The 21,834-nt window shown below is 47.0% G+C and overlaps 1 protein-coding gene across 1 annotated transcript in view; it reads left to right on the top strand.

Annotated features, from left to right (window-relative positions):
* LOC135919350 (beta-hexosaminidase subunit alpha-like) overlaps positions 1–7,791 on the top strand; it is a 29,639-nt gene extending 21,848 nt beyond the window's left edge. Inside the window, exons 11-13 of the mRNA XM_065453111.2 lie at positions 856–946; positions 2,597–2,701; positions 4,523–7,791. Coding sequence (XP_065309183.1) covers positions 856–946; positions 2,597–2,701; positions 4,523–4,607 — 281 coding nt within the window. The 3' untranslated portion in view covers positions 4,608–7,791. The remainder of the gene's footprint in view (positions 1–855; positions 947–2,596; positions 2,702–4,522) is intronic.
* Positions 7,792–21,834: the final 14,043 nt, after the last annotated feature.

Below are 21,834 nucleotides of genomic sequence, written 5' to 3'. Positions count from 1 at the left end.
TGAACTGTCGCTAATAAGGTTTCTATGTTTTCTCTTCACCAACTTAAACCACGGTGGATGAAAACACGGGACTCTTTTCAGAAGCGTTCTCGCTTGTGCGCGCTTTGCCTCCGTAGCTTTCCCATCATTGCCACAGAAAATTGTGCGCGAGTATAGGCAACTCCGCGACTCTGGAGGCCTTTTATAACCATAGATCTTCGTACGATTACTCAAGAGAACTGTGGCGCTAGTGTCCAGGGGAGCTGCAAGCACATAAATTTGCCTAAGCTTCAACCTTGCGGCATTAAAACGGCTCGGTGACTTTGTAAACTCGCCATTTTTCAAGAAAATACGGCGTTACAGGTAATTAACTAAACATTATTAAATTTGTGCGACGGCAGCACTCGAGCACGGGACCTCTAAAACAGAAGCCCGATATTGAAACCATTACGCCACGAACGCGTGGACAAGCCGAACCGCTGAAATTAGCAGCGATTATGCGTGCTCGCAGAGTATTATTACCTTCTGCTCTAAAACAAAAAAGTATAGATTGCTTTGTAGTGTAGGTCAGTTAAAGCAGATAAAGCGTAATAAACGAATCCACAAGAAAGTATGAAGCCACAAGCATGAAGATCAGACAAATTCATGTACTATCATTTCCATGGTAGCTGAACGATAGCAGCGCCAGAGCTGCTGCCGTCACCGCCGGCTCTCACGGTCTAAACATTCAGCGCGCTCTGAAATGGACAGCACATTTAGTAGACACAAACAGAATATTCCTTCTCCCACCCACGCCCATTGGTATAAACACGTGTACATGTATGGTGAAGTGGCAGGACATGTTACTAATCTTTGACGTCTTCATTTCGTTCACAGGCACCGAAGCTGAGAAGGATTTGGTTGTCGGCGGCGAAGCCTGCATGTGGGGCGAATACGTCGATGGCACAAACCTGATTCCCAGGCTGTGGTAAGTTTGCGAACGAGAAATGCGTGCGCCATATCTGTTCAGGCTAGTAGCAGTATTATGACATAAATTCATCGTGCCTATGGAGGTGGGCGCGCTCTCTCTTGCAAGAAAAGAAAGAAAGACATTTATAGAGCCTGCCAAAAGAAAGCATCTGCTGCTGTTAAATCCGTTGTAATCCCGTTGACTGGCAGTTTAGTGACATTTTATACGAACCTGCTTAAAGGAGGCAGTGAGGCGAAATGTGCAACACACCCGGGAAGAGGGTGGCGCGATACACCGCGACTCCACCACCTGACCCACATGGCCATGCTGATTACACTGCCTCCGCGATCAGCACGGTGTTCGCTACACCGACTCCGCGATCGGCACACTTCACAGGGAGAGAAACCGACCGAGAGAAACCGACCAGAAAGAGAAACCGACCGAGTAGACGCTCCAGACCACAGGTAGGAAGGCAAAGAAAGCGTCGCTTTAAAAAGGGCATCATGCACGTGAAGCCATATATTTGTTGTAGTGGGGATATTTCAGTGCTTGTGCTTTCAGTATTTTTTTGTGTATTTGCGAAATGTCATAGAGAACGGAGCCGCTCACCGGAATCTTTTGCAGGAGTAGTATAGACGACTATATGCAAAGCCGATACATTATGTTTAATACATGCCGTCTCTTAGCGTTCGCGGTCAAAGACCAACAAAATGACCAACCAACCACTTATTGGCTGAAGGGTTGAATCTTCGCGAAGAAGCTCAGGCTCAAAAATAAATAAGTGAATAGATTAATAAGTAAATAAAGGCTGAACGCGTACACAGGAAGTGTAATCATGGCCAAGTCGAACAGAGAATAAACCGACACACTTACTCTAAGTCACTGTACGTACTTTGCGACGCATCTGCTAATGTTAGTGCACCAGTAATAATAACCATTTCTTATTGCTTAGTCACTTTTCCACTCCTACAATACAGCGAAAGGCACCAAAGTGCGAGCGTAATATTCAATTAGGAAAGAAGCGCTGATACTGGCCAGCACGATAGTGGTTTTGAGTGCGCTTGATACAGAAATCGGCAATGTCAGCGTTTTTTGGAGTACCATAATTATTGTGTGTAACGTGTGACATATCTTGAGTGCGGTTAAAGAGGCATGCAGTGCAGTCACTTCAGAATAGCGAAACAATTTCTTATGATGAAGGCCGTGTCAAATATCGCCGCTGCTGAGACACCAGCAAGAAGTTTCATGGAGAATGTTCTGCAGCGCCGGTCAATTACCTGAAACGCCTCTTCCTTTTTTCAGTAAATAATATGTCTGTTTTTTTTTATGTACACTTTTGTCAGACATTTTTAATCTCAGAAAGTTTCTTTTTACTGTATTATTTGCACTTGATAGTTGAAAAATTGATTCTTCCGTCTACGCGTGCTGACATATCCTGCCTGCATCCCATCATTACATCCTGTTAACTTCCCGTGTTTTGTGGCCCCCAGATGTCCTCAAGCAACTTGCTTGTAGCTTGTTGTCTGCGGTCCCTACCGTAATAAATAAATAAATTAATGCGTTCCTTACGCATCCATGTGTCATCACACCGCAGTAGCCATGGCATTAAAGATGCCTGCGAGTGCTGTGGGCGGGCATAGCGTTTAATTATATGCACGTACACCGCAGGCCTCGCGCTTCGGCAGTCGCCGAGCGTCTCTGGAGTAGCGCTGACGTCAACAACACGGACGACGCCAGTTTCAGGCTGGACCAACAGCGCTGCCGCATGCTCAGGTCAGTTACCCAAGTAGCACTAAAAAATAGGGCCAATGTCTGTTCAGTTGGCCAATCCTAGCCAATATTAGGGTGTCCCGACATGAAGCCAATACAGCCCTACAGTAGGCCTATGTATGCCCTGCTCCTATGGTGCCAGGGCTAAGCCTCGCACTTAGCTAACACTGTCGTTTGCACGCTTGCAACTATTTTAGAAGTAACTTTTGGCAGTCCGCAGGTTGTATGTCTAATCGTTTTATGTGACATTACCGACTTGTAAACTTGTCTTATCTTTTTATATAGTCTATGTACTCTATATAGATAAACGTCATGGCCAAGTCTACTTCTCGTGTTTCTTTGTGGTCCATAGACTGGTTGTCCATAGACGATTTTTCAGATTTCGCAGGAAAACAGCTATAGGCTTTCGAGTGACTTCACTTTCGTGGGAGGAAGTGATATGGCAAATAATTATTCATCGGAGAAACGAAAAGACTTCGCGCGCCTTTTTTTTTAGTGGAAAAATGGTACTATGCTCAGGCTACAGAAAAAAAAAGAAAAATTATGTGGGTGTGTCCGCTCACCAAAGGCTAATGAGTTAGGGTGCTTTAGAACGGGGAGTTAAGGTGAGGTATGTATTGGAGACGTCGCCCCAGAGAGGTAAATAAAACGTTTCGCAAATACACTCGCGTAGCACTCGCTGTACCTGCTTAGAAATACTTCCCTCACCGGAGATGACTGCGCTAGCGGATAGTATGAGTTTAGCATAAATTTGCGCTTTAATTTCATTACGAAAGCTACTTTAAAATACGACGTCTTCTATTGAGACTGTGTTCTTCTTCGCCTAATCGCCTACTGTATCTGGCTCGTCTTCATTTTTCTCTCCTTTCAACTTCCCTCATTTCGATGTGCTTCCCTTGCACCTTCGTTTAAAAATTCGGATAATTCTCGTATTTACATTCGCGGCTGCGTATGCAGTGTGCACCGCACGTGGCTATGCATACGCTGTGCATAAGCTGCACATACACACGCATGCACATATTGCTAAATGCTTTGAGTTTGCATTTATTGTGTTTCATGTGCACATTTACATTTATAATATTAATCTGGACATTCATCTGAAGAAATTTCTTCCTCCGTTTATTTCTTTGTGTGTGTGTGTGTGTGTGTGTGCGTGTGTGTGCGTGTGTGCGTGTGCGTGTGCGTGAAGCGTTCTTTTTAATAAATAAATGCACACTCCTCTTTTTCTCTCTGTTAATACAAAATAAACGCGTAATTATGCGCTTTCGATGTGATATCGTGCTGAATTGGGAGTTCTATCGTGCTGAATTGGGAGTTTGTGCTGAATTGCGGTCATGTTGGTGGGATTCAGCACGCGAGGCAACTGCAGCTGGGTAGCAGAAACAGTTCCCTGGCAGCTGACATTTGTCTCACAATCCTGGCGTGCATCCACAGATATGCAGCACCAATGCAGCATAGAGTGTCATACTGTGTGCAATGCACGACACGAGACCTGGCGCCCTCTTACGGTGGATTTCCGTTCGGCACTGCACAACTGAATGGGCATCAGAGTTTAAATTAATAGAATGCCTCGAGAAAATGTAATTACCAGTTAGAATTTTATTGTCTTATGACAATGACATATTTGTGAGCTATGTGGTATTAAAAGGGAAAAAAATGATTTCTTTAAGAACAGATATTGAAATGGAATACAGTCACTTGTCGCTTGAACGCCTGTTGGTGGGGGTTTCCAACGTTGCCGCTTATTGGTGACATTACATAACTGCCAACGGGCCTCGCTTCAGGGTTTACCTGTTTTAATGTATTCTCTTGTCTCTTCTGCAGGCGTGGTATACCGACGCAGCCAATTTTGAACGGCTACTGCGGCGACTATGAATGGGATCTGGACACTCCGTACCACATCGATTAGACGCGCTGACGACTTAGTGAATAACATATCTAATCGCCTATCATCCGCTCTTAACGTTTAAGTAATTGATTCAAGACATCGTCACGTGTGCAGTATGTCGAAGGCCACCTCCGGAGTACTTCCCGTTCTTGTGTTACCAGTGATACTCTTCAATCTGGACTCGGAGACGGAAAACGTTATAAGGTTGCAAACAATTAGGCTATGTTTGACACACAACACGGAAATGTTTTAAGTATTTCCCCACATTTGATGTGATAATAGCCATTCCTGCTGCCACCATGTGTTTTTATCGCCAAATTCCGATGGCACTACCGAATTGTGACTGCTGTTTCTATTGAAAGTTGTCGAACTCTTTGACGAGGATGGAGTTAATAGACCACACAATTTTAGTAGGTGCAATGCAGTCCTTGTTTCTGGGTGCTATGCGGTGAGCTATAAACCATGTTCGCAAGCCTTCAGTGGTGTGACTACGAGAGGGAGAGAGAGAGAGACAAAGAGGAGGAAAGACAGGGAGGTTAGCCAGTGTAAGTACCGGCTGTCTACCCTGTGCTGGGGAAAGGGGTAAAGGGAATAAAAGGAGAAAGAAGAAGAAGAGCTTACGAGAGCGCTAAAGTATAGGCAAGAGCGAACGCAAGCTTAATGCACTTCAACTGCCAAATTGTGCTCGAAGCGTGGCATCCCGGCCACAAGCCAAGCAATGAACAAAGAATAAATGAATAAAATGTTATACCAACATGCTTTTACGCATCTTGTGCCTAGCACGTAGCGTTTAACGCTCGCTAAATCCCTGGGGTTTCGTAATAGCGCGAGCTGTACTTTTTGCATGAGTCAACAGATTGCACCAGCGATGCAAGCACCACGGTCAACAAGCGAAAGCAGAGCTGCTTCAAAGAACTTTTATCCACTTGTAGACACCACCACTGTGCGGGAAAAGGCTAAGGAAAATGAATGCCTTTTTTTTGCTCGGTTGATTGAACGATAGGCTCTCACATAATCGCATTATTATCGCCTATGGTAACGTGCTTTAATACTGATATCGAAATGATTTTTGTGCTAGCATGACGAAGCCGCTAGGTTGTTTGAGTCGCCGTGTAAAGATAAAATAGGCGCTTTGAAACTAATGACCCGACACAAATTTCCAAAGATTCAAGATTCTTACAGAGTTAAATGAGGCACGTATACATTAAAGAATAATAATAAAAAACAAACTAGAATATAAAAATGCTGTAATTGTTACCAAATATTGGATATGCTTTACATTAAACGTACACATTCGGGTAAATGGCGGGAACTGATCATGGCAATCAGCGAATGGAGCATGAGATTACACCACTGTACAGCATTCTTTTTTATTCAAAGATTCGCAACAAGGCATACGTTGTAAATATGATGAACAAAGAGGGGCATCAAATAAAGGCATGCAGCCCTGTGGGACGTAGGTACTGCAGCAATGAATTTGCTGAAACACCTAGCTATCTTGATATTATTCGCACTGTCAAACATTCGAACACTACATGCAGCTTCAAGCATTCTTCATGTTCGGTATTTAGAGTGGAAGTGCTTTGGAGTGGATTGAAAAGTTCTTGAAGTGGGAAGGATTTGTATATTTTGTCAGCAGTGACACATTCCCTGTAGCCTTCTTTTTATACCGCTATTTTAAGTAGAAAAAACTCCACTAATTTCTATTTTGCTTGCCTGTTTCGCCTCTTCGACTGTCATTGTTTTTTCGTTTTTAGGTAGCTTATTTCAAACTGACTTAATTCATACACATGGTTACGGGTACCTTAGTACACTGTTTACCATTGCAAACAGTCGTCGTACATGTGACTTGCACTCATACGTTCGTATGCGGGATGTGTGTAGGGATAGTTATGTTATGCCTCCCAAGATTCACTACTCGTGTTTTACACTGTGACGCCATGACCCTGTCTGCGAAGCATGCATCCTCCTTTAGTTTTGGCTTGTGGACAACTTGTTTTGCCTGAAAAGTGAGTAAATTGACCCCGAAAAATTGACTGATTGTGCTCAACGCGCAAAGCTCGGCACCACAACGATACACTATTGGAGCGTTCGCTTTTAGAATGCTCTATTTTCAACCGTTTTCTATATTATTTTTTATTTCTTGCTTCTAGGGACTCGCCGTAGGGCATACATGGTTCTCTTCTTTTTTCTTTTAACCACCAATCAGAAAAGTTGCCTCTGACAGATAGTGCAATTGTAGACCGTGAGATGTATTCGAAGCGTCGGATATTACGAGCGAAGCATCGAAATGTATAAACTGAAATAATAAACTGAAATAATAAACTGAAACTGAAAGAAGGGAAGCAAGCGAAAAGCAGCGCTGTCGCGAGCGGTCGCACCTTGCGCGATTCTACAGTGATTTGGAACGCGCTGTTGCAGCTGAAGCCCGGAAACAACTGAGCACTCCGTAATGGAATGCCACTGTATTCATTCAGCAACACCAGCGGGGAACATCCACCTTCCAGAAGTATTGGGATTCAAAGTGGACAGAAAGAATAGCTGGGCCAGCAGCCGAGACAAGCAAGAGAAGTTTATATGGTATCGGTGAAAAAAGAAAAGAAAAAGATGGGGTTAAACCGATAGAAGCGGAGTCGTTACAGTACACTGTACACCAGAAATAGTGGTTTTAGTGGAGATAGTAAAAAATCACGGAGAAATAGACGAAGTACCAAATTGCTACATGTACATTATATTGATTAGCTCAAGCAGACTAGGTACCTAACTATCCGAAGGTTTAACCAAAGCACATGCTTTAGACGGAATAGCGAAATAGGCACAACTATCTATATACGATCTATATCTATCATATATAAGCTATCGTCGCACCGTCTCGAAGAGGACGTCAAACGAGATCATCATCATCTCAGATCTCACTTGAGCGGCGACATCGAATGGAAGCAAAACAAATGCTTCGCACGCAAACCCGTGCTATTAATGCGTAAAGAGCTCCTGTGCATGCATGGGTGTGGCTAAGTTCACCTCTGTGGAATGATTCGGCAAATACACTAGAGGAATGACATCACTCAAGGCGTGAAAACTGCTCCGAAGACGAGGTATCGCGATGCACAGCATTCAGTTGAGCGCGGCCACTCCAGTGCGGGATCGAGCAGCAGTGACGACGCAAAAACTGTGGCTGTATGTTTCAATAAATTTCTGCCATCGATTCAGTGCCTCTTCACCTGTCATTCCGAGGGACTGAATGCCATAGCAATGGCACGTCCCTGTCGCAATCTGTAGAGGCCGTGCCAGCAATGTACAGTCGGCGTCACCCTTGAGTAGAGCGCGGGAACAGTGGCTTCTGAGGCGCATTCCTGAGGCAGCCAGCGACGTCTAACGCTAGCACCCGGGCCTGACGTCTAACGGTAGCTGCTGGGCACGCTTGGGTCTAGCAACTTCCTTGAGACGTCGCTCGCTGGCTCTTGAGCGCCCCGGCAGCCGCCGTTCCCGCGCTCTACACAAGGGTGACGCCAACTGTACATCATGGAGAATTACAGGAACGGTCCTTCCGAGGCACCTAGAGTCCCAGAAACGCAGACGGAGAAGTATCAGGTATGTTCGGTCGCGTGTCTTCTACACGTTTGCTGGGTTAACAGACGTGCGCCTGCCGATAGAGGGGAAAGTGATCTTAAAGGCCAAACTACACGTACACTTGCTGGCGCGCGACAGTTCGCGCCCGCGCGCCTCGCGAGGAGTGGCGGTTTCAAACTTGGTCAAATATTTTCGCCTTGGTAGACATCGTTTCGTATTTTTGCGAGTCATCCGAAGCACCGATATTTGTCTCAAGAAGACATCCCGCGCTCGCGCCGCGCTTCGACGCGTACGATCTGTCCCGCACCATCTGCGCACGAGTAGGCGTGCGGAAACGAGCGTTCGCGCGCCTTTAAGCGTATATGTGTAGTTTGGCCTTTACATATAGCGCGTGCCAGATGGTCCCGCTCTGCGTGTGCTCCGCCTAACCAGGTGTCACCTAGCCACGGAGACGCGCCTCTGCTGTGGGCCTGTTATAGGATCTTCTTTTCCTTTGATCACTAGGCCTGACACGGATGGTTCCCGCCAAGACGCCAACCTGACGCGTAGCGCTCCGGGCGGGGCTTTGGTAGATGCCGCATTATTGGCCGCAGACCAATGGATAATGCCTCATTATTGCTGCGAATTCGTTTTATTACTGCGAAAGCATTATATGGCTCACGAAGCGGAAAATCCGGCGGTGTGGCCGGAGATGGCCCGAAAGATCACGTGGTCACAAAGACGTTCGCCCACTTCTTCCATGGCTGGCTCCGATGACGCTCACTGTGCCAGCGTTCCCACACTGCCCCTCCCTCAGCGAAGGCGCTGAGGGCATTGGCCCACTGCCAGTCGGTGCGGTGATTTCGGCGAGTTCTGCCGTGCACTCCGATGGACGAACCTTCGACATCTCAGTCAGTAGCCGTGCCCGGCTCCTTTGGACTTCCACGCGCGTACGCGAATGAGGTCGAGCCACGCGATGCCAGAAACGATGCAAGGCAACGTGAAAACAATGCCACTACGTTTCATAAAACGAGTCGTCATCGGGAAGACGTCGCAATGCCTTTGCATTCGCCCACGTGGGAATACTCGAATGCCCTTGGCTTTTTGTTAAATATCTATTTCGAGGTTATACTGAAGTTCGCCTTCATGGCTAGGCGAAGCATACGCAGAGCGGGCCCACGTGGCACGCACTGCAAAGATCGCCTCCCTGATCGAGCAGACGTGCTGAAAATGCCCAAGCTGGCGTCGCACAAGTTCTTTGAAAAGCGGCACGTGCTGAGTAGCAAGTTACCCAGTGGCATATATCCAGTGGTATATCGGCACATATGTTTAGACTGTAACATATTCGGTATCGGTCCACGCAAACGGCCTGATGCCAACAAGATATACCCTTTACAGAAAATCGGGTTTAACTGGTCAAGAATGCTTCGCACGAAGAAGCGCGCGTTCTTCTTTAGAAACTTCTTTATTTACAAATCATTGTGTCCTATGCCATAATGTTGTGCTCATTGGCAGCCAAATCATTCGAACACCTATACTGATGAAATTCACGGCTGCCACTGATCCACCAAGCGCCACGCGGCTAGCTTGCAGCGCGATCACTGAGCGCCAGGGACTGGGCTGCTGAGCGCAGTCGAACTACTCCGCAAGGAGGACCCATTGACCGTGGTACAGAAAGAACGTCCGAGCAGCCCAGATTTGCCGTTACGAGTTCTCTCAACGGAGGAGTTGTGGTATGGGCCGGAAGCTACGGCGGGAACAGCGTCAGAGATTCCCTGTTCCAGGCTGCTGTCTGGTATTGCCAGTCCGTGGTTGCTTGGCTATGACGCCCCTGCGTTGGATACGCTTGGTGCAGAAATGGTGTGGAGGGACTTTGGGCTACAAGACAAGGGGACACCCAAACGCTTTGACCGCGGCATAACGGGCCCGCCTCCACAGGGAGTGCAAGTGCAGGGCATTCAGGCAAGCGTAGGAGCCACAACTATCTACTAGTGCGGTGGGCTGGAGCTATGCAGGGCCGTCTCCGGCGTTACCAGTAAGGGGACCGTTTCTTTACCATAGCATCCAAGGATTCTGTGGGAAACAAATGGACCCCCTACGATTACGGAGTGAGCATTCACTGCGCAATCTGACCGTAAGGCGCCCATTATGCCTAACGTAAACACCCACATAATCTTTCTTATGCTTCAATAAACGTAACCTGCGTACTTGGTTACGTCATTTTTGTGCGCTAATGGCCATCCACAGTCTGCAGCACGCACGAGGCGTTTCACGTGCACCACTGCGACTGTGTCCCTGATAAAGCCTACTCGATATTTTTCAACATCACTTGCCTGTTCGTGACATCATTTCTTGAAAAGTGCAGAGTTCTTATTATTTCAACGTTATCCACCTTTCGCGTCCATCCTAATAGAATGATCGGTTCGCAGTCAACGTATGCGTCCGGGCCACCCTCTTCGTCTGGTTGTTCCCAGCATTCATCTTGGTCGCACGTCTGGCTCTTTAAAAAAATGTTTTTGTTTGTTTAATTGTTCGCGACGCCGCTATAGTAAAGCGGGAGCCAAAGTATATATCAGTTCTTTCAATTACTCGACCTCTTTCTCTGTCCGTGTCTTTCAACTCGTATTTTTTAAGTTCGATCTAAAAAGAGGGAAGTAGAATAAATAACTTTTTAAAGTTCACATATTCACTATTAAGGTGAGCAGAGTAACGCGAACTGTGTTCCATCTCCCGGACTCGGTACCGAGCACTGAAACTGTGTCAGCCAATCAGCAATGGGATTCGGCTACCCGTAAGAGAGGAGGAAAGAGAGCTCGCCCATTGCAGTCTAAGCTTTCCGAGAAACATTCATGGAGTGGGCGTGCCGCCATCAGAAGCGCGTACGACGGAGGAGGCCTTCTTCTGGATCTCGTTTTTCGATGGCTGACGCGACCGATACCGTTCGCTGCGCTGCACGCAATTGGTGAGGTGGAATCACAGCTTTATAGGCACACTGATCAAGCTCAGCTCATTACGCGTGTCAAGCAATCCTACACATCTCCGAATTTTAAGATCACTGGTTGCAGGTCAAGCTACATATCGACAGGGGACTTACAATTCTCCTGCGGACCAAGGTAATGCTCGCACACTAGCTTCACATCAAACCTGGTCTAGTGTTTGCTTTCTTATATTCGTGGCCTTTGAAATCCAAAATTGTGAGGAGTCTAGTGCGGCAGCACCAGTTCGCTGAAGGCTCGGAGAGTCTAAGAATAAAACTTGTGGAACGTAAACCATCGAGTCATCGGTGCGCGGTTTTCTCTCTGTGTTCACAGTTTTGCCGTCACGGCCACCATGGTTGACCAGACATTAACAAATGGCACATTAAGGCCCTAAATTATATTTAGCTCTTATATATAACATAAATTATTGTAGCAAGGACCCACGATCTTTGCCTGCAGCCGTGTAATGGCGGCAGTGTTTCGAATTTGCTTCCATTGGTATATGTTCAGTACACAACGCCTGAGAAGGCGTCCACACTTATCGTAGAGTAGCAACGGCTTTGTTTCTGTTTGCGCAAAAGGCAGTAGGTTTCGTCAAAAAAAGTGGTACTGTTAAGGAAAAAAAAAAGTGACCGCTGACATCTCTGCACTCGAATTTACTCGAAAGTATGCCCATGACGTAGCATGCGCCAGTCGTTCTAGATGACGAACAGGCGAAACATTGCTTGACTCGGCGCTTGCAATGACGCATACGACAAAGCACTGCAGTGATATCAGAACGTTTTTGGAGTGATCCTAGCAAGGTGTTGCAGGAGGCAAAAAGCACTTCGTCTATTAAATGAAAGTGGAATGCAGGGTGAGAGTGTTAGGATGACAGTCAGTTCGGATTGGAATTAAATACAACGAACTCGCAGAAAACAGTACGGACGCCTGTGTGCGTGAACCTTCGTTTTGTGCTGTCTTTTGCGCATTTTTGAATAATAGTCAAATACAGCACGTGCTGAAAAAGCCTTTACTACATTAAATGCATTAGCCGCGTTTACGTGAATGTAACCTGTAGCGCATCGTATCGCCATTTTTTTGCCTCACTGCATTCGTGTAAGCGAAAATAACACGTATAGCAAGACGTGTCGCCAAATTGTGCCAGCCCGAGGGAGCTTGAGTTGATGTGGCCTCTATATAACTAGTACAAACGGCTGGCAGAACAAGATAGGAACAAGAAAGTGAAAGCGTGATGCCTGGTGTGCTGCGTTTACTCACACTCAAAACGCGCAAGCCACAAACGCGGGCGCGAGTTCACTTAGGATGCCGTGGGACGAGGGCTGAATACCTGTATATATCAGCGACCAACAGCAGCGTGTGAAAAGAAGGACGTTACTGGAAGACACAGACACACCATGGCGCTGCATATCTTTCTTCTTTGTTACATCCTTCGTTTCGTGGGCTCTTAATCACGTATAACAAACCATATAACCGGAATTATGTCTAGTATATATGTAAACGCTGAGACCTCATATGATGATTCAGTATAGGAAATGCGATGCGCTAGAATCTTGCTCATGAAAAGGTGATTTACTGATTTGCAGTTTAAGAGGCACCACCCACCAGTTTGACGGTTGTTCGGGGCCGTTACTCGCGAAACTACAATTACAGGTTTCCTTTGTGGCTTGATATTACATTCAAGTGGATTTCAGCTGTGTACTCAAAGCAACAACATTGAACTCCAGAATTACTTCTTAGAATTCAATACAACGACATATTTTCATCCGACGCCTTATCCAGAACTAGAGAATAACGTGGAGGAACTTGAGGTCCAGGTCCAGTGTCGCGAGACAAGAACCAGCTGGGAACCGAGTTTGGTTTGGTGCCTACGGGTATGGCTCAACTCACTGTGGGGGAACAGTCATGAATCGGGAGGCCGTTGGTAAAAGGGAATAAAACATAGATGGGACGCCGAAACTTCGAGTCGCTTCTTCTTGAGCCTTTTGACACGCTCGGCCTTCGCGTGCTGCGAAAGAAGGTTGTGAGGCTGTGGCCGGTGTAAATTAAGCCATTCATTCGGCGGTAAAACAAAGTGAGCGCGAGAGAGAGTAAAATAAGAGAAATAAACATCGCTCAAGACCATACAGAAACTACACGGCAGGTAGAATCAACAAAGGGGCACTGCGAATCCTCCTCGCGGCAGGGCTTCCGAACGAAAAGATAGTGCATATGATTTTCTGGGTGCCGGGTCACACCGGAATAGATGGTAACCAGAGGGCCCACAGTCTAGCTCGCGAGCTTACATACCGAGTGGGACAGTCAGTGGACCAGGATACCACTATGACTGTAGAACCAACGTACACGGAAGTACTAAACCATCACAGAGGCAGAAGGATAATATACCCACCACCCCACCCATCTTTAACACAACACGAAGCAGTTGGCTGGCGAAGGCTGCAGACAGGAACATTCTCCAATCTACACATTCTACATAAAATGTTTCCCAGTCAATACAGGGACACATGCCCATGGTGTGGGGCCATCCCAATACTATATCACATCACATGGGAGTACAGAGATAACTTCTCTTTCCACAAAGATAAAAAATCCAGTGCGGAACAGTGGGAGGGCCTGCTCACCAGCGGCGTGCTCACCGTCCAAAAAGGATTGGTGCCACACGCTCTCAAAGTGGTCAGGCTCAGCGGTGCTCTGGAATAGGGGTGCCGACCACTCAAGACAACGGAGACTTCAGTAAAACATGAAGACCCCTGTTAGCCGCTGAAAGCTATAAATAGAGCAATAAAGTTTTTCCTTCCTTCCTTCCTTCCTTCCTTCCTTCCTTCCTTCCTTCCTTCCTTCCTTCCTTCCTTCCTTCCTTCCTTCCTTCCTTCCTTCCTTCCTTCCTTCCTTCCTTCCTTCCTTCCTTCCTTCCTTCCTTCCTTCCTTCCTTCCTTCCTTCCTTCCTTCACAGCTCAAACTACAGTGAAGCGGACTATGAGACCGCGCGCATGCCACATCCGCAACCACGGTAAACATGCCGCCGCTTCGGCCCTCGTCATTTATAATGGAAAGCCGATACTAGCAGAATTTTGTTATTTCCCAACACAGCCTGTATTACGAAGCACAATGTTCACTTTGCCCGCACCATACATCGCCCGTGACATATCCAAAAACACACGTATATTCCATTGCGTAAGCTCCAGTGGCTCTCTTGCACGACTTTGTCATCATTTTGAACTGTCGCAATTATTTGGAATATTTGGTGGAAGTTTTCAGGAGAGTGCTTTACAGCGTGTCATATCCCAGTCCTAGCTTCGCTGCAGAAGTTCTTTTTCTGACCGGCAAAAATACTGTCACTAACTCGTGAGTAGCGCGAAGCTACAATGGAAACCACGTCCGACACTGCTTAGCTGTTGAAGAAGGATGAGTCCTTTTCGAGGAATTTATAAAGTGAAGGTTTCTTTGTGATCCCTCCATGGAATTTCCTCACCGTGGCTTCTGGACGCTGCTGCTGTCTTGCCCAAAAAGTCACACTAAAAAAAAGTTAAATTACGTGCCCGATGCTGAGAATGAACTTCGGCCCTCCAGCACACAGCAACCCGATCTTCTAAGCGTTAAGCTACAATGGTCCTTATACATACTTTCATAGGGCCAACGTCAGCTAGCTTTGTATATGATTGCCTTGTAGTTCCCATTGAGTAGTATGAGCACGTGAGCCCGACAGTTTCCTTTACGCCAAGGATCCAAGGAAGGATCCAAATATGCAAATTAATGGCACTTGATCACACGCTTCACGAAGGCTTCGCTTCACAAAGATTGCGATATTTTCCAGAAGCCAGCATTCGTTTCCTTGGCAGATTCATAGTATTCTCGGGTGGATGACGAGTTCCGATAACGATGACGACGATGACGATAATTATCATAATGATGACAATGACGGTGCGTTTGCTGGCGGGATGATGATGATCGCTAATAGCATCTCCTTTAGGTCAGAGTGGCGGCGAATATAGTCACCGGTCAGGTGTGAGTTGGGGGTTATGTCGCAATCAAGCATTCTGCCTACCTCTGCATTATCTCGTAAAGTTATCCGTACCAGGGACGATTCCTTTCATGTAATAAAGTGGCGAGAGAGGACGGAGCGCGGATTGTCAAATCTTTAGGGGCTTTCGCCTTTCCTTTTGGGCAATTTATTTCTGCGACTTCCACATTTCAGCAAGGTACTACTGAGATAGAGTATAGTAGATTCAAGAGTTTTTGTGGAGAGAGGGAAGATAAAGGCGAGTACAGATGGGAAAGGTAGGCAATATCCTAGAATGCACTATTTGAAGTAAAACCTGATTGGCTCAAGCGGGCTAGGTAATCCCTCTGTCGCCGTCCCGTTTCCAAGGAGGAACCAATAGAAATCATCATCATGGTTGCTAGGTGCAGTCGAAGGTTTCACCGAGCCGGCGCCCGTTTCTTACCAGAACACCTAATTCTGCTAATTTTCTTGCGGTGTCAACACACGTTTATTTAAACTTCGTCACTTCTTATCACAACAAGGCATCTGCGTAATTAAAATCTCATTCTTTATTATTTTTATTATTCACCTTGTTTTTCCGTGCAATTAATGGTTTAACCCCACAGCCTTCTCTCGAGGCACGCGCACATTGAACGTGCCAAAGGCAGAAGAAGAAACGACCCGAGTTTTGGCGTCACGGAACTAGCCAGCAGGCTCTCGGTTCCGTCCTGTTCCTCCTCCCGCGATGCAAGACCTGCGGTTTCTCCGCTGTATTCTCTACTTCTGCACCGTAAGTAGGCGAATCGAAACAGTACCAGGCCTATTTATGATGATTATTGCTTATTCCCAACAGCCATCCTTCGTGATGTCTCTTACGACGCTTCTCATGGAAAGCGTGTATCTCTTAAGATTTGCGCGCTGCTAACCTCCAGGTCAGGGGTTCGATCCACATCGTGGCGACAACAATTCTTTTGCGAGAGGCACGAAGGCACTTTTACTCAGATGAGCGCACGGTGAAGAACCCAATGAGATAAAAAAAATGGCTGTGGCTTAGGTAAGGTTAAGCCCAGGATGCGAAGCATACTAGCCTTTATTTTAGTTGTTGAACCACTGTTTAGCTTGGTGAACTGCTGTTGCTTGGCTATATTTGGTTCGGCTAGACGAAGAAACAACTCATGCGTTACTCTGCTTCGCCTTGGACGCGGTGAGCCTCGAGCAACGCAGCGTTCGGCGCGGCAACGAAATGTGCGCCTGAGCAAGCGACGCCCGCCTGAGCCTTAGAAACAGCTCGTTTCTAAGGCAACACCGCATTCACTAGAGGCGCTTTTGTACCGCTTTGAAGCATCGTACTCGTGGCTCAGTGGTAGCGTCTCCGTCTCAAACTCCGGAGACCCTGGTTCGATTCCCACCCAGCCCATCTTGCAAGAGTTGAGCCAAAGCCACTTCGCCTCTGTCGTGACGTCACGGTGTCACGTGGTATTCAAGGCGACACCGCCGCGCCTGAGGAGCTGGGTTGAGCTCTCGTAATATGCTTCGCATAAAAAATTGGAGGACGCTTAAGCTTGCCTTCAAGAGTGGAACGCGATGGCGTTCCCGTCGACCCGCCAAGGGGTGCAAGACAATGGGCTACAGGGCAGCCATCACTCACGAGGCGCCCCGCATCGGACGCGGTGAGCGTCGAGCCATATGGTCGAGCAACGCGGCGTTCGGCGCAGCAACGAAACGTGCGCCTGAGCAAGCGGAACGAACCAAAGAACTCCGTATCTCTCGGAGGGGGAAATGATGCACGCCAGCTAAACGTCGTGATCGGCACGGGCAGAGAGATAGTGATCTAAAGAAAGGAAGGACGCTTAGGGAGCAAGGCGAAGCGTTGTCAGGGGAGAGAGTCCGAGCCGCGACAGCTCCAATGCGCGCGTGGCGCTATCTGTCGGGGCAGCGCCGTACATGGAGAGGAGGGGGTCTTCTGTGTTTGCCGCAAGATGGCTCTGCGTGTGCGGAAAGCGCAGAAGAAATGCAGCGAAACGCACTTCGCTACTCGTGAAATTGCGACTTCTGTAAGTTACATGTTCATAATTACCGATATACACCGCAGTATAACTTTCCACGGCTCGTTTCGAAGGCAACACCGCATTCACTAGAGCCGCGTTTGTACCTCTTGGAACCATCGAACTCGTGGCTGAGTGGTAGCGTCTCCGTCTCACACTCCGGAGACCCTGGTTCGATTCCCACCCAGCCCATCTTGGAAGTTGCTTTTTATTTATGGAGTGCCTGCCGTGATTTATCGCTCACGGTCGACGCCGCGGACGCCGACACCGACGCCGACGACACCGGCTTTTCTGCGACACGAGCACCCTTAACGCTATCACGTTAAAATAATCGAGGTTCTCCCAGTGCGGCATGCCTTATGTTGTCTTCATCCATAGCTACTGGTCCAGTGGTAGCGGTAATGGATTTAAGGGGGAAAATAATTTCTGCAAGTTACAGTGTGACTGTTTACATGGCTACACAGGCAAGGCAACAACAAAGGAAGGCACAGCTACATATAACGAACGTCTGAGACGCTCAGAACCACCGGACTACTGGCCTACGTGCACGGAGGAAGGAAAAGAAAAAAACTGGAGAGGCCCTACCCACTCCGCGCCCTAGGAGAAACGTGTGGTTGAAGTCATGTGGTAATTTTTGCTGTAGCGGCCATGTTGTCGGAACACAATGGCGGTTTGGTTATGGTGGGCAGTCCTCAAGCGTGTACTGCCCAGTATAGGTCTCATGCCGTGGCAAAGGCGTCGTGTACACAGGATCGCATTACTCTCCGTGTTGTGTTCCGCCGTTTTATCTAGACGGTGCTCTCCCGGCTGTTGCTGTGGCCAGGTGAGAATGGAAGTAATAAAAAGCATGAAACGAGCGCGCACGCAACGCCGTGCCCCACGTATACCACGCCATGGAACAAGGACGATCTGGGAACATATTACCCGTCTCTGGTGAATCCATGCTAACGCGTCATCACACACTGAAATCGCCATGCTTCCGAATATGTGCGATGATCTCCTTGCAGGTCAGTGTCAGCGGTGTAGTGTTCTCGCTCTTGAGAACGGACGATCCATTTGTGACACGCAAAACAGCCACGTGGAATGAAGCGAGAGAAGCACTTCCTCTGAGTAATTAAGGGACGAACCCTCCTTACCCCAGATGAGTTGTCTGTGTGCTCGAGGGGCGAAGGGAAGTGAAGGTTGGCGGACGCGGTGCAAGAGTGGACAAGGCCCGACAGAAGAACGTGTGCGCCTGCGCGCACGTCGAACGGCGGGTTGTCGCACGTGTAGGTCCGGTCAACGCGCTATAGCTGCACGCATGCGCGCTTACTGTTCGGCATCCGACGCATGATAGCACAGAACTTTCTTTACATGAAGGTACACTTACCGTGAGAACAATATAAGTGTGGTCGTGGTCAGTGTATGTAACCGCGTATCGACGTTCTCCGCTGCTGGCCTCTTCGTTGGCGCGCTGTGGCTCGTCACATCTCCACCACGCGCACGCCCGGAAGTGGTTGAATAAAGCAAAACGATTCCCGTAAAACCACGACAGGCATAAGTGTTTGTTCTCATAAAGTGCAGGTGGGCTAGTCATAAGGCATGACATGCCTAAGGTGTCCTGGCGGTCTTGCCGTGCGGTGAGAACGCACAGATTTGTTTCAGAAAAACCGGCAAAAGTAGAGGGTACCGACCGGTCTCACAGTCTAACTTGTGGAGTTCGTTACGAACTCCTTTCAATGCTACAACGCAAAACTCGGACGAGATTACTTGGGCAACGGTGCCCCGATGATTAACACCGCGATTGGATCCGTTGGTGGGATCGCTATGTAGGCTGTGCGCAAGCCTGGCCATCTCCCGGCATGAGTTAAAGACTGACGTCAGGTCTTCTCCTCTGTATTTCCTTCCACCACGCCTACGTGTGTCCCAATCTACACCAAGGCTTCCTGGGGAACAACGCAGGGAACGCTCTTACACAAGTGGCGCTAGAAATATAACGGATCGTGGTTTACGAATGCGTCAAAAATTAACCTTTATGTTTTATTCACCTTTGTGTTACCTTCGAACTTTCTTTTGTAGTAAACGAAGCTGTAAATACTCGTGTGTGTTGTACAGCCAACGAAGCAGTCTACATAGAGGTGTACACGTTAAGAATTGTTAACAAACTTTTATTGATGGTCACACTCAGAAATGCGGTCTTCCTTAACGGAAATGCGAACCGTAAACACCATGATTGAACTTATACAGTTGAAATTGATGCGTTCTTTTATTATTGTATACAGCATATGAGTATCAATTTTGAAATGCTGCCATTAAGCAGCGTAAGTGTGTAGAGATGTGTCTATCAAATATTTATCCACGGTTTGATTCAGAGCTTCAAAATTTGCGATAATGGCTTGGCATGCATCATTGGATGTGTCTTGTATTTAGTTTTTTACTATTTGCTGAAGATATTGAAGATCATAAATTTATGCAGATGGTTTCCCCTTGGCTGTGTTCTTAGCCCTGCAAGGCTGAACTTAACATCCGTAAAGTTTAAGAACTTTTTCAATTTTTCGTTCAGGCGTCCTTCCATTTTTGATGGAAAATAAGTAAATTCAAATTCAAAATACATTTAGCATCAGGCCTTGGCGTAGCTAATAGTAGCGTTGGATCAAATCAGTCAACGCTGTCAATCAGACAAATTGAATAGGTAGATAAATAAACCTATTGAGTTTAATATATTCGTGCCAACGAGCATTCTGAAGAGCGTAAGGATACATTTCTGTTGTTTCTTTGCAGGTGTGCAACATTTTTTGGGTTGTTACAAGAATCGATGCTCTCAGTAGGGGACTCAACAGTGAGTAATTAATGCTATTAAATAAATCTGTGCACCTTGCTATTCCACACGTCCTTTGGCATATCTTTTTACGACTTAAATCTCTCAATTCTATGCTATCACAGCTTACTTTGCTTCCTCCTGCACTGCTGGCTCTATTCAATGTTTTCACGACGACTTTTGTGACGATTTATACTCATCTTTAGCAGCGTATAGCTTCAAATGTATGGAAATGGTTTTCTTTGCTATGTCGATATTTATTTCCGACCAGTATGGAGGGCGCAGATATAAGAAAAGAAAAACACGAAAGCTGCGGTCTTCACAAGAGCCTTCTGGTCCTTAAACAAAGCTTTTAAATAAACGACACCGTCCGAAGAGCAAGTCGAGATGTCGACGTATACTTCCAAGATGACTCCTGTATGTACCTAATTAACGAATTCGTTTATTGGTTAGCAGAAGAGAGCAGGCCACTGTTTTTGCCCTAGTAGGACCGGAACGCACATCACGATGCAGAACAGCTACACGTTGAGCTTATGGTGCAATTTGGTGTCAGCTTCAGATGAAGGTACCGTGTTTTCTGGACTATAGACCATTTTCACGGCATCACGGCGAGCCCGTGGGCGCCGCCATCTTTGATCACGGGGTGACGCGTCCATGTCTTGCCTCAGCTGCCTCCGTTGCCTCCGCCCTTACAATCGATGTGCATGATGCCGGTGCGGCACACAGCAAACATCTGTTTCGGTGGTGGACATCTTAGGCGGCGCCTGGGTGCACGACACGAAGCCTTTGCGACCAGAGCTTCAGATGACGTGCAAGCGCTTTCGGAACTCATTACGCCACGTTCAAACGGCGCGAGCAGCCTATACGGCGCTTGTAATGAGAGCAACAATATAAATATATTTCAAGCGGTGCAAACTTTCCGCTAAGGTCTTTGTATTTTGCTCTTCGTTCTTCATTTGCCAATCACGTTTAAGCAATCACGTTCTTGTCACGTGGACTCTAAAAGCTTAAAAGAGTAAATTTCACGCATGTGCACTCTCTTTAGGTCCGGTTTAACAAGGTGTTTAGATATATATATATATATATATATATATATATATATATATATATATATATATATATATATATATATATATATATATATATATCGGCGGCGTGCTCGAAGTAAACGAGGCCAGTCCGCGCCTGTCAAATTTTGCCCCGTTAACTCACAGAAAAATTAGAATGTCTCCAAGAATTCGAGGTTTATATGTCGTGGTGCGCCAGGTTCACGAAATCACCTGAGGCATGAGCAGCCGTTCTTCGAATGGAACATGTCTGACGGCTTTTGTTCTGACACCCACTCAAACAGTGATCTTGAGCGGTTCTAGAATTGGCCGCTACAAGCAGTATAACCAAGCACTTATGCTTTTCTACTCCTTGATAATAAAATTTCTGCTCAGCCACTGCACACTGGTGATCACGGAATGCAGACTCCTGTTTTCGAGTGAATTCACGCCAAGTGAAACACTGTGGTGTCATTTACCCGAGCACCTGCTCCCTCTTCATTGCTCCTCTTTTCATACAGAGGAAAGAGCCATCTTCCACATTATGTATGGCGTCGGATCTACCCTCGACCTAGTCAGCGACGTAACCATGCTCCATGCGTTGAGAAACCCGGTACGTAAACAGCGTATGCTCTCGTTTCCAGACTTGTTTCTTGATTAGAGTTTTCTGGGATTGCAAACAACAATGGCGGATAATCGCATCGGGCGTCACGTGTTTTCCCAAACGCACTTAGTCGCCAATGTCCTCATACAGCGGTTCTAGGTTATTGAAAGTGTCGGAATTTACAGCCTTGAGCGACCTTGGAACTATAGAGGGAGATGTCTCCGAAAATGAATTACCACGCGCACTT

This window comes from Dermacentor albipictus, chromosome 2, assembly GCF_038994185.2.
Source record: "Dermacentor albipictus isolate Rhodes 1998 colony chromosome 2, USDA_Dalb.pri_finalv2, whole genome shotgun sequence".
NCBI lineage: Eukaryota > Metazoa > Arthropoda > Arachnida > Ixodida > Ixodidae > Dermacentor > Dermacentor albipictus.
The sequence above is the reverse complement of the archived record's forward strand: the minus strand, read 5'-3'. Positions and strand labels throughout refer to the sequence as shown.